At 38.6% G+C, this 22,885-nt stretch overlaps 3 protein-coding genes across 3 annotated transcripts; 2 read left to right on the top strand and 1 right to left on the bottom strand.

Annotated features, from left to right (window-relative positions):
- The first annotated feature begins 1,226 nt into the window (after positions 1-1,226).
- Positions 1,227-22,625, top strand: LOC120627871. Its single transcript, XM_039895987.1, has 11 exons — positions 1,227-1,547; positions 7,528-7,664; positions 8,756-9,004; positions 9,106-9,715; positions 12,324-12,753; positions 14,001-14,246; positions 14,308-14,354; positions 14,829-14,895; positions 15,891-16,049; positions 16,900-16,950; positions 19,789-22,625. The coding sequence occupies exons 1-10, from the start codon at positions 1,513-1,515 to the stop codon at positions 16,939-16,941; spliced, it is 2,022 nt and encodes a 673-aa protein (XP_039751921.1). The 5' UTR covers positions 1,227-1,512; the 3' UTR covers positions 16,942-16,950; positions 19,789-22,625.
- LOC120628456 (protein ANTAGONIST OF LIKE HETEROCHROMATIN PROTEIN 1-like) lies at positions 3,708-5,243 on the top strand. The gene is made up of 2 exons (XM_039896835.1): positions 3,708-4,167; positions 4,332-5,243. Exons 1-2 carry the CDS (start codon positions 3,718-3,720, stop codon positions 5,151-5,153), a joined length of 1,272 nt encoding a protein of 423 aa, XP_039752769.1. The 5' UTR covers positions 3,708-3,717; the 3' UTR covers positions 5,154-5,243.
- LOC120628457 lies at positions 5,254-7,053 on the bottom strand. Its single transcript, XM_039896836.1, has 2 exons — positions 6,480-7,053; positions 5,254-5,935 (listed from the first exon to the last, which is right to left on the bottom strand). The coding sequence occupies exons 1-2, from the start codon at positions 6,825-6,827 to the stop codon at positions 5,357-5,359; spliced, it is 927 nt and encodes a 308-aa protein (XP_039752770.1). The 5' UTR covers positions 6,828-7,053; the 3' UTR covers positions 5,254-5,356.
- Positions 22,626-22,885: the final 260 nt, after the last annotated feature.

The following is a 22,885-nucleotide window of genomic DNA, read 5'->3' as shown; positions in this document are numbered from 1 at the left end:
TGTGCTACTCTGTGCTACTACTACTGGGATCACCAACCCAGGGAGTGATGGGGGGCAAATCCTCCCGTTAGGAGAGGCCTAAGTCCAGCAGTGGACTGTATACAGGCTTTTATTGTTAGTTTATTATTGGTAGGTAACAACGTTTTGTCCGAGGTGACGTCGAGTGAAGCTGTTTCCTTACTGTCAAGACTACTAGATTGAGTTGAATGTACTGAGTTTCGTCTCATTAGTCCATTATTTTTGTATGATGCATACGTATGAAGAGTAATTTAATACCATAAGTGCAGATTATCGTTATGGGAAGCCGGCGCTGTCGCTACGAACGTAAACGAGTGGGGTGCGTAGCTGTAATCAAAACATTAAAAAAAAAAAATAGAATTTTCAAAGGACATCCCCAAGCTTTCGCATACCTATGTAAGCAGGCCTGAACCAGCAGTGGGTTATCAATACACTGAGTATAGTATAAGTAGGTACTCAGTATCTAAGATCAAATCAATCTTATGGATTCATTACAAGCTATACTATATAAAACTCGCTATTCACTGGTCTGTTAAGAAATATAATACGGTCGAGTAAGATGTATGGAATTATTTATAATTCCATTACAAGTAAGCAAACCCCTAACAGCAATCTCAGCGCTTGGCCAATAAGTAAATAATGCAGTCTAAGGTAGTAATAGGCTAACCTGTTATGGGAAAATAGCAGTTAAATTAAACCCATAGCCCTATTAGATTCGATTAAAATGAATATTAAATTTCGACCCCCAACCCATTTAAGGAGATTTCTCATGGTGATCATAACATTGGGATCTGTATTGATTGTATAGTTATGAATGAATATAACACGTAGGAGAAAAATAGAAATGCTCTGCCCTGCCCTCTTCGATGTGTTCCTACCTGTTTCCTCAGTTTTCAAAATGATCCTACTAAACTAAATGATCGTTTGACGTGGTCTGCATAATGGATACCTACATAAGCTTCTAGTTGTGAACTGTTTTGAACCTATGAGAATAACATGCTTTATTTTCTAAACGATCCCTCAATCAGCGTGAAGGTGCAAAAACGATAAGCTTGGAGTAGATAAACACTGTGTAAGTATGAAACTGGAACCGACCAGGGTCCACAGACAACGTTAAGACAACATGATGCTAATCGATTCGATCGGAAATCGGAATAGGGTCAGGGAAGAACATTGTGACTTTTGAGACAGCAACTTTATAGCTTAGCACTGGCAACATATTTTACTAAAACGTCAAAACTATAACTGCGGGATTTACCAATTTAATTAATTTGAAGATAAATCTTAGAAATTATATATATTTTCTACTGTTTATTGCTACCTAGTATTGTTTTGTTTTTAAAAATTGATCATTTGATAATTATTGACAAAGTGTAATATAAAAAGTATGCTTAGGATAGCGCAAGAAGGATACTAGTGTACAAAGCAAAGTGTCGTAAGATTATTGTGAAAACCATTCGAATTGTTTGTTATAATTGCATTTCCTGCTGAAGAATGGACGAAGGCGAGACGAAACCTTGCGATAACTGGTGAGTGGAGCTGCGTCGCAATGACCCGCGATGTTGTGTCAATAATTACTCTATTTTTAGAAGTTATGATGTGAGTTTATTTCGGGATAAATGGAGCAAATTACATGTGTAGGACGCTGCGCGCGGTTGTTTACCCCCCTCATCGGATAATTTCGATAAACTTTGCCCCTTTCGGGTTTAGCACAATTTCTTCGGTTCCCACTATAACTTGTTAATATTTTTTCTACCCTCATTTAATTATATTTGTTTAGCTCTAAAACTTCTTAATTTCTTTTCTAATAATTTTCATAGCCTTCATTGCTAAGAGTAAGTTCTTGACACCACACCCAATAAAAGTTATGCAATTATCTTGAAAGTTTGTTGGCAATGCCAAAATAGGGTCAAAAGTCCAAGGCATTTGATTTTTTCAGTTACAGTTAGTTTTATATATATATATATTTGTATAATGTAAGTTGGACACTTGACACCTAGATAGTATGATGCACTCTAAGATAAAAGCATATTAACAACTTGAGTGCCAAATATGCTGCGGGGCAGAGTGCGAGGCACTAGCTACTTCTTCTCTCTGCTTGTGTTTTTAGTAAGTTTGACTTTTTATATCAAAGTCTAAGTCAAAAATATTTTTATTCAAGTAGGCCCATAGGTGGCACTTTTGATGCATACTTAAGAATTAAAAGAACAGTAGTGAGATGATGGTGATAACCACAGTCATAAACTTAAAACTTATCTTCATGGGCAGTCAAAATATTAACTAAATTTCATTTGAATGGGAAATCACTTATATCTTGGATTGTGCATATGACAGACTGATAATTATTTTATATAGTCGAACTTGCTAAGCCAGACAGGCTTGGCTAATTTGAGCTTCTTCCAACAAACATCTTTAAAATAATTTTATTTATACTTAGCTCAAACATCAATTGTAGTGAAAAGTAAAGCTGTTGATAAAGTTAGTCTTAAAATGTAAGAGACTTGTAGAGTCAATAGATATAGATAGATATAGAGGTAGGTAGAATCATTTATACTCAACAATTACTTAACAACAGACTTAAATTGCCTATGTCCAAAAATCTGGTGTGCATCGAGGCACATTTTGGAACTCCTTGCAGTTTTTATTAGTTGTCTTTTCAAAAACTGAACAAAGAGATTTCAAATCCTATTTCAAATTCAAAATTTCTTTATGCATGTACCTACCACAGGCACTTATGAAGCGTTCATACATATTTGTTTACATAATTGTAAGGGGATGGTGATAACTTCGTTCGCCAACTTAAAACTTAAGCTACAAGGGTTCCAAACTCGCCCTGGTCTAAGAAGAGCCCACAACAAACTAAGCCGGTTAATTTTTTTTTTTTATATCACCATCTTCCAGTAAATTTATATCAAGCTATGAAGCTAGAGCAATTCACACCCAAGCTTTTTTATCGTTTAAGTAATCCTTAATATTGTAATAGGATTTTTCTGTATGTTAGCTTACGTTTTATATAAACTTTGAACTTATTGAGAGACATCTCAAAGATTTCATTTGATAATATGTTATAAAATACAATTGCCCTTGAATGAATTAGCAATTTTGTGTAGCCTAGTAGACTGCACAACGAGTTTATTTTTGCTTCTAATATCTATATTGTTATAGTCCATTTTCTTTTTAAATTTTGATATATTTTTATGGATATAAATTAAATTTTCATATATGTACTGTCTTTGCACCGTCATTATTTTAACTTCTTTAAATTTATTCCGTAATGACTCTCTTGGGCCCATTTTATATATCGCACGAACAGCCCTTTTCTGCAGGACGAAAATAGAATCTATATCAGCAGCATTACCCCATAATAAAATGCCATAGGACATAATGCTGTGAAAATAACTAAAATACACAAGCCTAGCAGTTTCTATATTTGTCATATGACGAATCTTTTTTACCGCGTATGCTGCAGAACTAGGTCTGTTTGCTAAATTATTTATATGTGGGCCCCATTGAAGCTTAGCATCTAACTTTATTCCTCAAAAGATTGTCGTATCCACCAAATCCAACTCCTCATTATTGAGTTGTACAATGGTTTGAGGCTAAAGGCGCATTTTCACTAGGCGACATGTCGCAGATACTTGTCGCTCGACATTCACGTAGTTGTCTCTGCAAAAGTTGTGGGACAATGTCCCGCGACATATGACTCGTTCACATTGGCCAGTCGTGATCAGTATGTCGCCCGAGGAAGTAGTGTTGTTCAGTGCAGCTTACATAATTATTCGGAAGACATTAGCAAAACGTAAAAAAAAGAGGTGGTGGGTCCGGGAATATTTGCTCCAAAGGGAAAGTTCAAGTTTAATAACCAGTCTTCGAATGCGCGATGGATCTTTCGAAAATTTTACTAGAATGTCTAGAACCGATTTTGAGATACTTTTAAATATGGTTGGGCCGGCCGTAGTCAAGCAAGATACAAAGTTTCGGAAATCTATCGACCCTCACATCAGACTCGCTATAACATTGAGATACTTGGCAACTGGCGATAGTTATGGTTCATTGTCCTATACTTTTAGAGTGTCAAAATCAGTAATTTGTCATACTATACCAGAAGTTTGCAAAGAATTGATAAAGGCATTAAATTCTTTTGTTAAAGTAAGTATTTAATATTATTTAATCTCATGTACCCTTACTTACAGTAATAATACCATAAACGTTTACCGTAAGTAAGGGTTACGGTAAACTATATTGGTATTTTAAATTTTATATTGATACTTAATATTGTATGTTAATTTATTAATATTATTCTTGTATTTCAGACGCCAACCGATGTAAATGAATGGAAAGAGAAATCTCGTAATTTTGAAATATTATGGAATTTTCCTCACTGCATCGGAGCGATAGATGGAAAGCATGTGTTACTAGAAGCGCCACCCAATTCTGGCAGTGATTATTATAATTACAAAGAGAATTTTAGCTTAGTTCTCTTAGCAATTGTGGATGCTGAGTATAACTTTGTATATGTTAATTGTGGTGCAAAAGGGAAGTCGTCTGACAGTGGAGTATTCCAGGAGACTACATTTTATAAAGCACTTAATGAAGAGCAACTGAATTTACCAGATCCTGAGCCACTGGTCCAAGGTGGTCCGAAAATACCATACGTTCTAGTGGGAGATAGTGCATTTGCACTTTCTGAAAACATGATGAGGCCCTACCCCGGCATTCATGAAAAGGGAAGCTTAAAGCGGATTTTCAACTACAGGCTGTCAAGAGCAAGAAGAATTGTTGAAAATGTTTTTGGCATTATGTCTGTAGTGTTTCGCGTATTTCGTAAAGCTATCCCATTACGTCCAGTAAATGCTGAATTAGTTGTAATGGCTTGCGTGTACCTACATAATTTCCTGAGACGTAATACAACTTCAACCGCGAGGTATACACCAAATACCACATTTGATTTAGAAGACGCTGGTCATAATGTTGTGGAAGGTTCGTGGCGAAGGGAGTTGACAAATAATAATATGAGGAACTTAAGTAGGCAAGGCAGACCTCCTCCTCAATCCGCTCAGACAATAAGAAACCTCTTTGCTGAATATTTCTGCAGTGCTCAAGGAAGTGTCCCATGGCAAACTATTCAATCATAGGCTGCAAGAAATTTGAATGATGTTTTTTATAGCTTTGGGCTAAAGACCAAGGAATAAATGATAATAAACTTAGCATCATATAAAAAAAACTACTAACTAATAAGTTTTCATTATTTTTAAGTATTTATTAACTATTATTTTTTAAAAATCTATGTTTAAGTGACAGAAAATCAACGTTATTAGTATTATTATAAGTATTATAATTATTCTTTGTTCTGCGTTTCTGATTCAAAGTGGGAAACTAGTTCTTCAATATTCTCAATTTGTCGTAATTCTGTGAAAGTTGGTGCAGTTGGTGCTTCATTATCATTATTAACATGAGAAGCATTAGCAGTTACTATATCATCATTAACAGAATTTGTCGAATAGGATGACTGTTGAGGAGCAGAACGGTATCCATAACTTTGAGTATGGCTTGAATTACTTCCCGTTTGGTATTCTGCATAGTTGTATTTTCCCATCCTAGCCTCTAATAAGATATTATTAATAAAGTACTTCGCCTGTAGCACAGCATGTTCATTCTTTATATTTCTTAACTCAGAAGCTACATAGTCGGCGTAAACTTGAAATTCGTCTTTTGGTTGATCCATCCTGGCTTTTGCGCTCTTCATTATTTCATATACCTCACTCAGATCATCTTTTTTCCTTTTATTTTGAGTATTTGGAAGCGGCACCGGTATTGGTTGAGTTGGTAATGGCGGCGACGTTGATGCCTCTGGTGGTTGCGTTAATACTTGCGATGCCACTGGTATTTCTTCGAGTGCCACCGAACTTTCGGATGACTATAAAAGGAAAAAATCAGTGTAAAACAAACATTAAATCACAGTTTCGCAGGCGAAGAACAAAAGACAAGAAATAAAAATAAATTGTATAAAAAACTACAGAGATTTTAATTGTGCATTTATTACCAAAGGAAGATTATCTATAGAATATAAGCTGTATTTTTATACGACTGCTTGAAAAAAGGAGTATATTGTTTTCAGGGTTCAAGTATGTATGTATGTATGTGAGTTCCTATATTCCACCATAACTTCTATACGCCTGAACGGTTTTTATGAATGAGGTATTGTTAGAATCCTTAGCTTATTACATAGGCTAGTAAAATTAAAAAAAAATTGATGGGGTGACTATGGTCCCGCATTAAAGACTGAAGTTGAAAAAATTTTTCGAAAATGAGATTAAGTATACTATCATCAACTAGAAAATGATGAGTAGATTCCAAAAATATATAACACTATAGTTCAATATCCAGTGATGCACAAAAAAAAATGATTTGTAAACTGGTACAAAATAAAAAAAATAGAAACAATATTAACGGGAGCTTACCTGAGTATTCATAGTGTCCATACTGCCTGAACTTGTCGACCCTTTTACTAGGAAAAGCAGCGAATCATACGCAAACCAGGTACTTTTGTGAACATCCCCACTTCCACTTCCAGTGGATTTTGAGCTTGCAATTTTTTTTCTCTCCCTGAGAAACTGAGACCTTAAGTTATGCATTTTTCCCTCGACGTCTTTTCTAGGTATATCTAATGTAGTCGCGATAGATTCCCATGCATCATTTTTTTTAATTTTGTTTTTATAATCACGATGTGAAGTGTCCCACAATAATTGCGAATTTTGATACATCTCGATCAGGGTCAATATATTCTCGTTGGACCACACTACTGCCATTTTCGCAACACAAAGCGACACACGTTTTCACCACTCAAAGCCTGTCCGGCGACTGTCGAGGGACACGAAAGTCGCGCGCGTCGACGCTCGCAGACCATCGACTAGCGACAAGTTGCGCGACCCGTAAATGTCCCAAGCGACGTCGGACGACGTCGGGCGACATCGCGCGAGACACGTGAATTTCGTGTCGAGCGACAGAGTCGCGCTACAAATGTCCCCTAATGAAAATGCGGCATAAGTCGTTTAATTTTAAACATCAATGATGTATCATCAGCAAACAATAATATCCCGTGATTGTCCTCAGCTAGGTAAGGAAGGTCATTCATGTAAATGAGGAATAGAATAGGCCCTAGTATAGATCCCTGGGGGACACCAATTTTCACAAATGACCCGTTAGACCGCTTTCCGTTCACGTCAACTTTTTGAATTCTATCATTAAGATAGGAAATCATTAAATCTAGAGCTATGCCCCGAATTCGATAGTGGTGTAGTTTCCTGATTAATGTTTCATGTTAGAAAATATTATAAAATTATACTTTAAATAGATATATAACGTTCAACCCATTCAAGGATAAAATTTCAGTACTTTAATTTAATATTGAGAGAATTACAAAAAAAAATGTTTATAGACTTCTTCTGAATGAAGCCAGAGTTTTCCCGAAGTGCTATCAAGCAGTTCACGGCATGTTGTTGCTCGCAGCAAGCGCGACATCCCGCGCGAGAACTTCACGACGCACGCGCTGCACTGCGCGCGCAACATCCGCGTGTGCGGCGCCTGCAAGGAGCCCGTGCCGCTGGCCGACCTGCCCGCGCACCACGACCGGATGCACAAGCTGCGTGAGGAAACCAGTTCTTAATAACTCAGTCCTTATGTGGTCCTACGTCCGTGGTGACCTTTGCACTGTAATGGACTTGGCCAGCTAGGACAAAGCGATTGTGCCCCTCGTTCTCGTTCGTTTTGTTTTATGACTATATTTACTGATCAGCCTTATCGACACGAACGAGACTCAATAATAATCTCAAGAATAAATAAAAAATTGAAAAAATACTACGACAATACACACATCGCCATGTAGCCAGTACCCATAACAAGCGTAGCTTGTACTAACATAAGTGCTGAATATTTTTTATAATTATTTTAAATAATAAATAAATATTTATCATATAGATACTGAAAAACATTTATTTTCATCACACAATAATTTGACCAGTTGTGGGAATCGAACCCATAGCATTGAACTCAGATACCAAGGTCGCTGTCTTTTCCAAACTACAATTGCCTCTTACGCTCTAAAGCAACTAAGTAGTGTACGTCGTAGTGTACGCCGACTCCCAGCGCGTAGGGGTCCGCTGGGAGCCGTCGTTCGGCGACAAGTGTATAAGTAAAATACTTTGCCTCTTTTTTATTAACGACGAACAACGGCAGTGCTTAAATAAGTGACGCCTAAAGAAGATTCCTATGCCTTCCTGTTCAATTCAATTCAATTTTATTTATTTGCTGATACAGGTAATTAACAGAAAAATATATGTAGATCTTAACTTACTGCACGACGCCAAATTGGCATCTATTATCTTTCACCAATCGATTTTTATCAGGCAACTCATATAACCTCATTTTTCTCTAATTTTTGCCACAAAATTTGTATTGTTTATATTATCACATCTTTCCTTTTTCGTACGGATTTTTAGTTTAAATCCGAAATTATATTTTTTTCCGCATAATCGGTGTCGTAACTTTAGTTGGCGCTTACTTCTTTGGTCCTCATCTAAGATTTAGTGAAACGTTTTTTCTCTATGCACCACCCAAATCATTAGGCATCCGATTTAAGCGTTTGCTAGGTTTAGTTAAAATAGGCGTTAGTGCTATAGGGCACTCCTAGTGGCTCGTCATTAAGACGGCACGCCGCTGAGTGCCACCCGTGCCGCAGAGCCGTGCGCGCAGTGCGGCGAGCGCGTGTGCGGCGCCGACCTGGAGGACCACGTGCGCGACTCGTGCGCGCACACGCCGGCCGGCTGCCGCTACTGCGAGCTGGAGCTGCGGCGCGGCGCGCTGCCGGCGCACGAGCGCTACTGCGGCGCGCGCACGGAGCGCTGCGCGCAGTGCGGCGCGTGGGTCATGCACAAGTACCGCCAGCTGCACCTCGACTCCAACCACGGCTTCGTGCGCCTCAGCGACGGTACGTGACAAACAGCCACGAAATTTAGAATTTATAATGTTAGTGTTATTACTGTGGAGGAAACTGTTAAGCAAAATAATGGATTCAATCGAATGTTGCAGATCCTGTGCCAACTGAAAACGCCATCAAAACTACAAATGTGCCAAAACCGGCGTCTTCCAATTTCAATTCGTCCAAACGTGATCTCAGTCTTCCGAAGGCCAATCTCGACCGTCCGCAAACTGAGATACGATACTTTTCCGCCACCGCCTTACCGAATCCCAATACTTGCATAGCTCAAAACACATCGGACTCCTTTACTACAAGCACTTCTAAACTGCAAAACGCTCCCACCGTTGCACCCGGCCCTTCAAGATCTCCACCGCAGCAGGCTTCTTCCACTCCTAATAATTCTAATGCGTCAAGATCTGAAACAAATGGTTCAATGTCAGGCGTTGCGAACCCCGGCAGACTAGCGCCTGCGCCAATGACCGATTGGGCCAACCTCAGTGAACAAAAAAACGCTCCAAAGACCAATGCGGCAACACATGACAGGAATACGAATTCTATCTCCAGTATTGGTCCATGCACGTCGGATTCGAGTGGTATCGCCGATGGGTTAGGCTCTGTTAGCCAAAATGGGGCAGTTCCTCGTGCGAAGAGAAGCAACCATCAGCCTCAAGTGAACACTGCCTCTGCTGCGGTGCCTGATAAAGTCAACAAGAATCTTTGGTGAGTTTGGAATGAACCTGGCAAGTCTTAAGATCCTCGGGTCCTTTAACGTAACATTTTTAAGTGCACGAATAACTATATGTGCGCTTCCTTTAAAGACACGGTACCTTAGTCTGGCACGCAAATGCTTGCTTTATTTTGCAACGCATGTCTCTATTGTCGGTAAAATTCAAATTCAAATTCAAAAATTTTTTGGTTATGTAGGCCTATCACAGGCACTTATGAAGCGTTCACACTTACATAATTGTAAGGGAATGGTGATAACTTCGTTCGCCAACTTAAACCTAAAGCTACGAGGGTTCCAAATGTGCCCTGGTCTAAGAGCCCACAACATACTTAGCCGGGTATTTTTTTTGTTATCACCATCTCACAGTAAATTAATATTAAGCTATGAAGTTAGGTCAATTACACACCCGAGGTTTTTTTATAGTTTAAGTAATCCTTAAAATTATAAAGGATTTTTCTGTAAGTTCACATTTACTTTGAACTTACTGAGAGATATCTCAAAGATTTCATTTGGTAATTTGTTTTACAGTAATATACAACTTATTTATTATAGCTTCTTATATTTTTATTGTTACAGTCCATTTTATTTTGTTAGAAATATTGTCGTTAACCAAATCCAATTCCTTATTATTTAGTTGTTTGTCGTTCGATAAAGTGAATTTAAAGCTCTTAGTTTTTTTTCGTTAAGAGCTAAGTTATTAGCTTCAAACCATTGTACTACTTAACCGAGACATATGTTTACATCGTCAAGATTTGTTTCACGTCGTTTAATTTTAAACATCAATGATGTGTCATCGGCCAACAATACTATCCCGTGATTGTCCTTAGCAAGGGGAGGAAGCTCATTCATGTAAATGAGGAACAGAAAAGATCCCCGAGGGCACCAATTTTCAAAATGACCCGTTAGATCGCTTTCCGTTCACCTCAACTTTTTTAACTCTATCATTAAGATCAATAAATCTAGAGATATACCCCGAATTCCATAGTCGTGTATTTTTCTGATTAACGTCTCATGTTGAACACAATCAAAAGCCTTGGACAAGTCACAGATAACGCCAAGTGCATCACGTGACTCCTACCAGGCTTCAAATATATTTTTTATTAACTCAATTCCGGCGTCGGTTGACGAGCTACCCCGTGCAATAAATAGTTCTTATTAAAACAGATAGTAGTACCTACAGGTATTAGTCTAAAGTTAGAGGGATCGGTAGTTCTACCCGATTTGAACAATGGAGCTAGTTTACTATGTTTCATCAAATCAGGAAACACACAGTCCACAGTCTCTATATTTATTAAATATGAATGATAGGTCAGGTGCAATTATATCAATAAATTATAAAATTAACAAATTTGTATACCCACTTCGACGATTAAGACAGATCGTCTCTGTAGAAGCGGCGTTTGCTGCATACCATGGTTATGTTATGTCAAACTTACGCTACGGTATAGTTATATGGGGCTCATCCATTCATTTAAATAAACTTTTTATAGTACAGAAAAAATGTATCAGAAGCATACTCCTAATGAATCCTACTGAATCATGCAGATCTGTATTTAAAAAACATAAAATACTAACTTTACCTTCCTTATACATATATGAGGTATGTGTATTCGTACATAGAAATATTGAGTATTTTGAAAAGAAGACTGATTTAAACCCAAAAAGTATCACGCGATATCCAAATAAATTAGTAATACCAAAATACCGACTTGCACTGACTTTAAAATCGCCTTATGCAATGAGCTGCCAAATATATAATAAAATTGAAATAAATGTAAAAAAACTACCCTTGAAAACCTTTAAAAGGAAACTGTTTCTTTGGTTGTGTGACAAATCATTTTATACCATCGCAGAATACCTTAACTGCTATGGTTATCATGAAATATCTGTGGTCCCTGCTTAATTTTGCATGTGTGCGTGACCTCAATTTTCTGACATGTTATTTAATTTAATTTAATTTTAATTGCATTTATTTGACATTCAAGCTTAGAATTGTGATTAAATAACTAATACAATGATTTAATATGACACTATAAATCTCAGAACATTATTTTATATAATTGAAAACAAATAAGATTAATATTAAGTTGACTTAATGTCTAACCCAAATCTTAATGTCTTAATTTAGCATGTTAATGTATTAACAGAATATGTTGGAACTTTATATCCTAACACCAATAATTAACCCATATTTAGCAAAATAAATATTTCATTTCATTTCATTTATCAATCATAGACTTTACAACGTTAACGGAAATGCCCTACAAGTCATTGGTTTTCTTATTATTTAATAATTAAAAGGCCTGAATAACGTCTGCTAACATGTCTGAATTTAAAAGTATTATTACATTCAGGCACAATACCCATCAACAAAGAGAGGGCGGTTTTCGGTGAGGAGTTCAATGATATTGTTGTGGAGACAGAAATGTCGGTGAAGAACGTTTCAAAAGCAGTCTCAACCTCAAAATCTGACGTAATATCGATTTAGCCAAAACGCATTCGCGTACTATTTTCTCGTTGCGCGTAAAGGTCGTATAACCCTCGCCCACTTTTATGGCGTTGTGACCACGACCGCGCTCACGGAGCTCCCGCCGGTTGCAGGGCGGGCAAGAAGCGCGCCGCGCCGCCGCCGCCCGACGCGCGGCGCGAGCGCGGCCTGCGGAGCGCGCTGCGGCGCCAGCGGGACGAGGACGCGCGGCGCCGCGACCAGGCGGCGCACAACCTCTCCGGCGGTACCCCGCACGCAGTACGCGCAATGGCCCCAACGGACCTGTCCCCAGGCCTGCCGCCCGAGCTGAGCGCGGCCGCCAAGCTGGACAAGCTCCGCTACATGGACGCGCTGCAGAGCGGGAGCACCGGCGACGCGGACTACGAGAACACGCTCCAGGGCAGGGTGTGGCGCGGCGCGGACCCGGCGCCCGACAACCACGTGCTGGGCGCCGGTCCCCAGGACTGCGCGGCGCCGGATCTGACGGGTAACGCAGAGCCAGAAAGAGTGATGGAAAATTCTTATACTGATTGTTCAACACGTGTCTGAAATCTGGGAGGAGTCTCGGGAGGCATTAGGTGTTTGACTGTATTCGACATGAAATGTTAGTTAGAAAACTACACTACTACGGAATTCAGGGTGTAGCTCTTGACTTGATAAGTTACTATTTGCGCGATAGAATTCAAATGTCCAAATTGGTGTTTCACAGGGACCTACACTGATGATACACTACTTATGTTCTAAATTAATAGACGTGAATTCACTTTTGACGATGTCAATCGCCAGTACGTATTTCAAAATTTAATGCATGTTGACAAAAATTATAAGCAAATATAAACTTGCAGTGCAATACACTAGACTACATTAAATAAGTAAATCACTTAAAAGAAATTGAAGAAAATACAATTTTACGATAAACTACCCGTTGATGCTTTAGAGATGTCTCTGAAAAAATTGAAAGTTTTTAGTAAATGTAAGGTTATATAGAAAAGTTCTATTATCGTAAGAAAGTCAATGTCAACGATAAAAAAGCTTCTTAGACAGTTTTAAATGACAATGTGATATGGTGATAGCAAAAAAGAAACCGGCTAAGCTTGTTCTGGGCTTCATAGAACCGTCGTAGGTTTAGTTTAAAGTTGACGAATTTATTTATCCTCCATATAACTCACTTATATGTTATATTTTGCACGCATGAAAATTGCAAATTATGTTTTTAAATCTTTCCCTCGAAAATTCTCACCGGGTGTCATGGCCGTACTCTTGACGTCATAGGCAAATTACAGCATTTGTAACTTCTCGTAAGTTATTCCATAGCGAAAGATTGGTTTCGGTATTGATAACGAAAAACTTTATAAAATATTTGATATACGTGATTTGAATTCGGCGTTTCACCCGTCATTGCGGACCGCTAGATTTTGCAGTTCCGTTTATTGAAAAAAGATTCCAATCCCACTACGAATATAAATAATAAGAGATGCGCTGGACGTTCGGCCGAATATTCATATTCAGTACATTCGGCATATTTCTTTCATATTCGTTACCGAATATTTAAATTATTGTTAATATTTAAAAAATAACATTTTATTAAACAGTGAGATTAATTACTAAAGAAGTGCGTATTCCGAAAGTCGTACATAGTTTTTTGTAAATTAAAGAAACACTACTTTGTGTACCAATTATTTATTGAGAAAGTAAAAAAAGATAAGTTTTGACAATCAGTTTAAATAAAATTTGAATTAAATAAACTTGTACGTTTTGCTTCCAAATGATAAATGAAAGTAAATTAAATTTCCATGAAATTGTCAATTTTTAAGAGTAGCAACTTTTCCAATCATCGTATTCGGCCGAATCCGGCGCGTTGCCGGAAGCGGTACAAGGGAGTGATGAGTGTTGTGGCCGCAGCGGGCTCGCTGCGCGCGCTGCGGCCGATGTCGGGCGACGCCTTCGCGCGCCGCCTCGCCGCGCTGCAGCTGCGCGACGACCGCTTCGGACAGATCAAGCGCTCGCTGCGGGAGCTGCGCCGCGGCCTCGGAGAGGTACCCCCCGGCCCCTCCACGCCTCCCTCTGGATCATCACATTCGTTTCCATGTTTTGCAGGTCACAGCCCCGTACCATTCCGCCGTCAACGATGACTCCACTCCGAAGTGAGTATCTTTTATATTGAGTGGTTCAATTTGTAGACTAAACTCTTCCGTGTGTATCGTTTAACTACTCACCGTCCTCTGTCTATCGCATGTATGCAACCTGTCGAGAGGTGTTCCGGACACACCTTTAGGGCGCTGAGTAACTTTTCCAACAGATAATGCGGCTGCTCCCGGTTGTGTGATCGGTTCTGAGAGGGTGCCCGCTACTTCCTGCGATACAATTGAGAAGTTGACCTAGCGGATGCGCTATTATCCGTATGCGAGGGCCGGAATTCTTTCTTCCACTACACTAAAGAGCACGGGTCTCTCAGAATGCAGCAATAGGTAGTCTTAACACGCATTTGAGAACTTTATGAAAATTCTCAGGCATGCATTTTTCCTCCCGATGCTTTCCGTCGCCTCTAAGCGAGTGATATTTTAATCGCTTCAATCGCCAACGCACACAGCTCCGAAATGTCGTGACGCTTGTTGCAGCGAGGAGCGGCTGCCGTGCGAGTTCTGCGCCGCGCTGCAACCGCGACACCTGCTCGTGCTGCACCAGGTCAGTGCCGCCGCACGGGGAGCGTGCGACTGCTGGGGGACATACGCAAGTCAATCAATGCCTAGTTGTGGCCAAGGCTTGTGTTGTACTTTTCTCAAATGTCACATTAACTCATTTTGCCTTAAAGTATTCATTTGTTTTTCACCAATAAACACAGTTCGAAGTTTAGATAATATTTGATGATAATGAATAAAATTTGATGAGTTATCTCCACAATTGCTATATTCGGAAGTTCCCCCTCGTTCCCGTGTATGGAAAAAAAATTATTTAAGGTAAAAAATGAGTTTATGCGATTTTCAGCAAAACGGTAAGTTTTATCATAAAAGTACCTTTGGCAAAAATTGTAGAACATAAAATTATCTATAAAAAATGTAGCAATACTTTTTTCCTACGAGCCACCGTTTCTGAGATATAACGATTCAAAAAGTTGTTATCGTCGTAACATGCATGAGTACGTTACGTATTTACATCTGTAGAGATGTTATATAGTATATGTTTCAAATTTTCTATTGAACATCATTCGATGGGGAAATTTTGAATATTATACCTATATAATTATGTTTTGAACAAGTTTACTGATTTTCAGCTTGTTTGGACTTTATGCACCTTAGAATGGCTAAATTGACCGGACTAAACTGTTTTAGAAGCTTTTATAGACGATTATGTTATGGGTGTAGACAAAAGTCTCGTGTGCAATTTTTGACAATTAGGTATGAAAACATTGATGTGATACTATTAAAAGCCACATTCGTATTTTAATACGCCTTATTATACAACAGTTACATAAATAACAGAAATAGTTGTATGAAACATCGTACTAAATACGGTTATGTTATCCGTTATTGTATTCATATGAAACTGCTCGAGTTTGCTTCCAGGCGCTAATCATAGGAACTAGCAGGCCGACAATATTGTTTCCGCGACCGATAGCCCTCCCCGTGACCGCTGGCTGCGTCACATCGCGGGAGGCAGGGTCTAACGAGTGTGATCCTCAGACGGGGTGTCGGCCGGACCTGACGCAGTTCCGACCGAAGTCCCGCTCAGAGTCCCGCAGCGCGTCCCGGGCCGAGTCCCGCAGCCCGTCGCCGTCGCCCGTGATCCCGTGCGAGTTCTGCACGGCGCCGCTGCCCGTGTACCTCATCAGCGAGCACCAGGTGGGTTCCCGTGCGCGTGTTCGGTTCTGACAACGCTGATGCAACCGACGCGACGATCCTTCCGGTCGGCAAAGCCGAGTCAACCAACGAATAGTCATTCCCAGAATCCCAACGTTGGCAACTGCAGCTCACGAGGCAGGTTCAAGTCGACAACAGAATATTGACCTCTCTAGCGAATAACGGAATTTGTAGTAGTTGACTTTTGGTGACAGAGCTTTTGGCGAGCTCCCTGTCGCTGCGGGGAGCGCTGCGGTATTAAGACGAAGGACTAGTTATCATCTATATTTCTGGTACACCACCACCATGCTAATTTCTGCCGCCCGGCAGCATTGTAGTAATCACAGGCCCACGAGGCTTTGATGGGCACGGTGCGGCGTGGTGCAGGAACTATTCCTGGCATGAGCTGCGAAGTGTTGCTCCGTTTATAGAACTTGGTTTTCCACTACAAATTATCTCCCGTATGGCGGAAAACCTAACGTGATTTTTAATCTTCACTATCAATCATCATCATCATCATCATCATCACCATCACTTAAACCAATTGACGTCCACTGTTGGACATAGGTCCAGTGTAGGGAATTCCAACAAGGGCCGCTCGAATCCAGCGGCTCCCAGCGACTAGCTCGTCGTCTGTCCACCTCGCTGGAGCCCGACCAATCCTGCGTTTTCCGGTGCGGGGTCGCGAATCCAGCACCTTGGGATGCCGACGTCCATCGGTTCTCCAAGCTGGGCCCATTGCCACTTCACTTCGCAGCTCGCTGAGCTATGCCAGTCGCTCGAGCTCTACGGATCTCCTCATTCCTGAATGGAACCGTGCGTGTTGCTCATAGTAGTGGCGCGTGTGTTGCAGGAGCGCTGCGGGCGGGACGCCAACCTGCTGTTCCCCGACTGACGCGACACGGTAATTGCCTGCTGCAGCATCTGCCACTAACCGTAATGCTATCTATGAGCTAACAATATGTCTGTTTCCTCACAACAGTATCATAACGTCAGTTGAGACGACGGAGAGCAACTTAGGATACTCTTTGTCTAAGAACAACAAACGGTCCCGCGGGATTTATAAATCACCGTAATATTTTCTATCGCTGATTTCCTAGTAACACTGTATAATCTTACTAATTACGATATCCATGTAGCGTAACCAAAAGCGTAGCTTGCTGTGAACCAAATCTATTAGCTGTTGACAGTTTTAAGAAATATTCCATGACATTGCTTTGTTATTAATTTGTTAGTAATCTGAACGTAATAATATTATTCGAAACAATGTTTATTAGCTCTAGCTGAGCAATAGTCATAGTTAAAAAGTCAAAAGTAGCATATGCATGAATATATTAATAATATGAAACTAGAAATGCCCTTTAGCATTTAAATTCCTTGATTTAATATGTTAGTTTAAGGTCACTGCTTAAAGTCAAGAAAACATTTGTCGCCGAACGATGGCTCTCACCGGCCGTACCGGTACGCGCTGGGAGTCACTCATTTCTGTTTTTATACAACATTGTACGCAAGTTGTTTTCGAACGTAAAAGGTTGTTTTAGAATTCGAGTGCTCTGAGTCTCGTTAGGAGACGCGTAAACAACATTTCTAGTGTCTTGTTATTAAGATTAGTATGCACGTAGGGTATGTTATTTATCTCGGGATTGCTAATCCACGCCGACTTTCACCACCAAAAGCTAGGTTTTAAATAAAAAACTAATTTTTGTGAGGAATATCAATAAATCGCTAGCTTCGATGTTAGTGGTTGGCCGGGACGGACCGCTCCGACTGAAATTATATGTATAATAATAATAATAATCATTTTTTTTAAATTCATATTTACCTTTCGTTTACGCACGTGTTAAAAAAATATAGAGGTGGGAGGACCAAGGTATTCACTTATTAACTTCAATACTAACAATGTTCAGGATGGCACTTAGATCTTCCATTAATTAACAGTATTATTGAAGCTAAATACCTAGTTTCTTAGCAGTAATCATTTATTCTCATGACTATTATTCTTCCTTCCTATTAAAGTATTCATTTTATAAAAGACATCATTAAAGCCCACCAACCTGCTTTAGAGCAGTGTTGTGGGTCTGTACTCTATAAACCTGACTTCCCAAGGGATGAAATAAAACAACTGGACTGACTCTAATACTGTATATTAAGCTTCTCTATAATTCATAATACTTGTTATCTTTAAATGACTCTACTATAGTCGGAAAAATGTAATAGGCCCGTTTTGACATTTGTGCAAGATCATAGAATGTAACTTGGAACGAAACTGAAAGAAACAAAAAAATAAAAATCAATTACATACAGTGTTTTAAAAAATACGTAAATTTTTTTGGGACGTTAAATAATATGAAAGAATATATCGCGAGTATTCTTTTTGCGCTTACTTCATAGTAGCATGCAATTTATAATTTTTTTTTTTTTTTTTTATACTAGGGCTGTAACCATTTTTTTACTGAATATCGAAACTAAATATTGTGTAGTTATCTTTACTGCAAAGAATAAGCTTGGTTCTCAATATGGATTCTAAATAATGAGTCTGAGATGATGTATCTGACCAAACGGCACATGACTGAAGCGTCCCCGCGCGCACTGCGCAGTTTTTCGTTCCTCATCTTGTAAAGTTGACTGTGCGCTCGTTTAAGTTTGATATATATTGTTTACTATTACGTTAACTATGGCTCTTCTATTTTGGACATTAATTTAAACATAGTGATTTGACTCGATTTTTGTGTTTGTTGTTATATAGTACTAACTCTGTTTCAACATGTTGAAACGTGGACGTATAATCAACAGGCACACGCGTATTGATTGGGAAGTTAAAGGAATACTTTGAACGAACGAACACTTTACAATACATAATAATATCAATCAAGTACTGATACAAACTTGAATTGATTTATCGTGAGTATCGAGTACAGAGTCTTATGGTTCCATAACTAGTTACGTCGCGATGACAAATGTCAAAACGGGCCTATTACATTTTTACGACTATACCAGTTCGGAATGCTGTCTTCGGCAGAGAAGACCACTGGCAAGAAACTCTACCGTTGCTCTTTTATTCAATCAATTAAAACAACTTATAAACACAATTATAACATTGTCATGTGTAATAACGCTAGGCCCTTTGATACAAGACATATTTTAAGACAGGTCAAACATAAGTACTATTATCACTTATCACATCAGGACTTTTGGAACAAGTTGTTTGTATCGAGCAACCTCTGCTAAATAAGCTATCTGTATAAAATAATGCTAAGGCTCCATATATGATACCTGAATAACCCAAAGGATATGAGAGATATACTTATCTGATGCAACATCAGGTACAACCATAGTACCAACAACTTTTAACAACTTATGTCAACTCCATCACCAGTATATACGACTCTTGTTCCGCCACAACAATATTTCGTTAAGTATGTCGTTTCCATTATAAATCATCTATTCCTAATTTGTAACGTTCTATCCACAATACTTTACTTAATCTCCTATTCTCAATTCATTACTTTAAATCCGTTCTAACTTTTCTTACCCGCCAATCTATCTTGTCAAAGTCGCGTCTCCCGCCATAGATCCTGTACTTTTCTTTGACAGTCTACTAAAGTCCATTATTCTATTTTCAATACATTATCAATGAGTATACAAACTATGATTTGTTGATATATTTAATATAATCATCTGGTTTATCATAGATAAAGTGCTGTAATTCCCTACTTCCTAACACACGCATTTTTATTTCCAGTTTCAGCGTTACAACGCCACCGGAGCGCGGCCGCACCTCAACACTGCAATTACCTAACATTTACTGAGTGCGCCAAGCGAGCTCTAAGCCTTCATGTTCAAAGTGCGCTGAATCCGTCATCTGTTGTTTGTCATAGCGTTATAACTTATTAATTATTAAGTATAGTCACATTAAAATCACAAATTTTATGTTAATGTATGGCTGAAAGCCGCAAATTATGTTATTCTTTATTCTTTATTTTTGTAATCCACGTCAATATAATTGATGATTTTCATTTGACTATTGAAGAAGTAACCGTCTTATAAGAATCTTGTAATTTAAAATTGGCCGCTATCCCTGCATCTAAAATCTACATCAACTCTACATCAAATACAATTACAGTTAAATTAGAAAAGATAAATATAGAAAGATTTGAAATATAAAATAATGAGTTGATTCCGCGCAGTAGTGTTTTCCTCGTAGGCGCATCGCGCAGTGGCTGGACGCTTGATGCGGACAGGTACAGGTAGCTGCCACGTTTTCTTACTTGCTTCCTAATATAAATAATAAAAATCTTTTTATACCTTTTAGGGTGAAATAGGAAAATGCAATTATTCGTATTTTTTGGACACACTGGTTCTCATATTATTTATTTAAAACATTCGTTACCCTAATGAGTAATGAAAAGATTGTGTACATGATAGGTTCAAACGCCCAGGATTTTTTATTTATTTATTAAAACTACTAAAATCTATCCCACAGGTTTCCCTAATGCGATGGACAAGCTTACTAACTACTATATACTAAACCGTTCACTGCTGCCTTCGTGAACGCTGATCATGTAACTTTTTGTGTTTTAATGTTATAAACAGTGTAATCCTCATTCTATCATTAGAAACGACTCGTTATAGCAATACTGAAGTCAAAGCAAAGTTGGTAGCAAAGGGCCAGAGTTTCAAATAATCCGTTCACACACGAATCGATTGATCATTCAATTAGCAACATAACGTCGGACATCGCATAACGGAAAGCCAAATATGATAAAACCCCAATCAGAATGAGACAAGTTCGATCGTTATCACGATGAGACCTGTGCACCAAATACGATTAGTGAATTATGTAGAACAGAATATGTATTTAAATGAAATAATGTATCGATATCACGAATGTCTATTCCGTTTCATTTGCGTTATATAAATGGAATGTAAAAGTCATTGGCTAACATCTTTTGTCACACAAATGTGTGACCAAATGTTTGCTGCAGCGCGGGTTCTCGATTTATTTGCCATTCCCGGAACAAGGGCGGCCACCTTCTGGGAAAGGCTTAGACGCAGCACCGATACCATCCTTTGCGCTTCTACTGAGGTCGAGGGTAGCTACAATAATTTTAGGTTTTAAGTTAGCTTTTTCACATCTTTATTATCGTTATTATTTTTTTCTATCATTTAATTATTAAAATCTAAACTATATCAATAAAAACAACACTATTAAAAATGTATAGAAAAAAAAGTAGTTTATCTTATTAGTTTATCTTTATTATTATTTTACTTGAAATCGAATCTTTTCTGTGAGACCATAACCTGAAAATATTCTTGCATCGTGAAGCAAATCTTCTGTAGGATCAATTGATGACAAAGCTAAAGAGTTCGGAACATGTTCCCTTACTTTGGCGTTTTGCAAAGAACTCTTGAAAACGTGCATAGTTATGTCGGTTGCGTCGCTGGGTGAGTAAGCGTAGTGAGCTAAGTACGCACTATATTTCCAGCTGGGAGCGGCCTGTTGCACAGCAACGGCCGACGATAGTGTAGGACGATGGTGCTGCGACTAGTTTAGTTGGAACCCGCGAAGCAAGAACATGTAGATAGGAAAAATTATATTCTAGTTGTTAGTGAATTTGTTTAACCTTTGCGGAGGTGCTGCAGACATCAGGCTGTATGTGTATAATCGCGAGCGAGGCCTCAGCTATTTCAAACCTGTATTATTTCAGAATTATAATGCTTATTTTTGAGACTTCAACTAACATGTTCTATAAAATATAATTTTGTCAATTATAACTATAAACTATCATTAAAGCGATAGTAGGAAGCCCCAGATAACTTTACTTGCCACCAGTGCGGAAATCTTCGCATCGCATCTTTCCAACGCTTGGCATTCCAAGCGAGTGGTCTCTTCCACTTACACCCTGTAAGACTGTTCTGTTCTTTGAAATTGAAACCGCCTTTGTACATCCGGCCGGATTGACGTTTTTAATTCAAGAATAAAATCGGTTTTATTTGTAAAACGTTTTTTTGTTCCATTATTCTGACTCTAGTGCATCCTTTGATTAACTAAACATGTAAGTATCTGTCCATTTTTATCCACGGAAACGGAGAGATCAAGTCAGGAAATGGTGCCAATTCTGTTAGTCAGAAATCTCAAAACTAAGACAAAAATTAACAGTGGTATTTTTAGAAAACGATACAACAATTTTTAAGTGTAAAATTTATTTTACAAAAGAATTAGCATCTTTTTGGTGCGTCCGTTTGAGTCCGATGACAACTGTCCTATGTCTTCGGCTGCCGCCACATCCTAGTAATCCTTACCAGTTGCAAAAGTGTCGGAATCCCACGCGACAGTCTAATTACTACCAGGACAAGGTTCCTAACTTCTTGAATATGCTATAAGTTAGTAGGCCACCGACGTAGCTGGAGAAGTTGGTTTTAGTTTTGTGCTCTTAATTTTTTTCAATTTACGACTTGAGGATGTATAGCGATAACCTCCGCAAGTGATTAAAATATATTTTATGGATTTTTTTAACTATTGTGATTATGAATCGATTTATTATTGTTAGTGAAGTAGGAGAAATTGTATACTTGTACCTATATTCTCGTAAACAAAATTAAATTATAACTGCCTTTAAAAAATTTTGTATTTTTATTAATAAATGACAATAATTCATATATCAATGACTTTTGTTTACTTTACTATCGCTAGCATAACATGAGGCCACGCACTTGACACGATACTTTCATACTCCGAAACTACAAAGTCGACTCCAAACATACAAACACGTCATCCAAGACACGTCACTGTTTGTAGTAATGGACAAGGGAAAATCTATTTCAAACATTGCAATAAT

This window comes from Pararge aegeria, chromosome 12 (genome assembly GCF_905163445.1).
Source record: "Pararge aegeria chromosome 12, ilParAegt1.1, whole genome shotgun sequence".
Taxonomy (NCBI): Eukaryota; Metazoa; Arthropoda; class Insecta; order Lepidoptera; family Nymphalidae; genus Pararge; species Pararge aegeria.
Note: the sequence above shows the minus strand (reverse complement) of the source record. Positions and strands in the feature narration are given on the sequence as shown.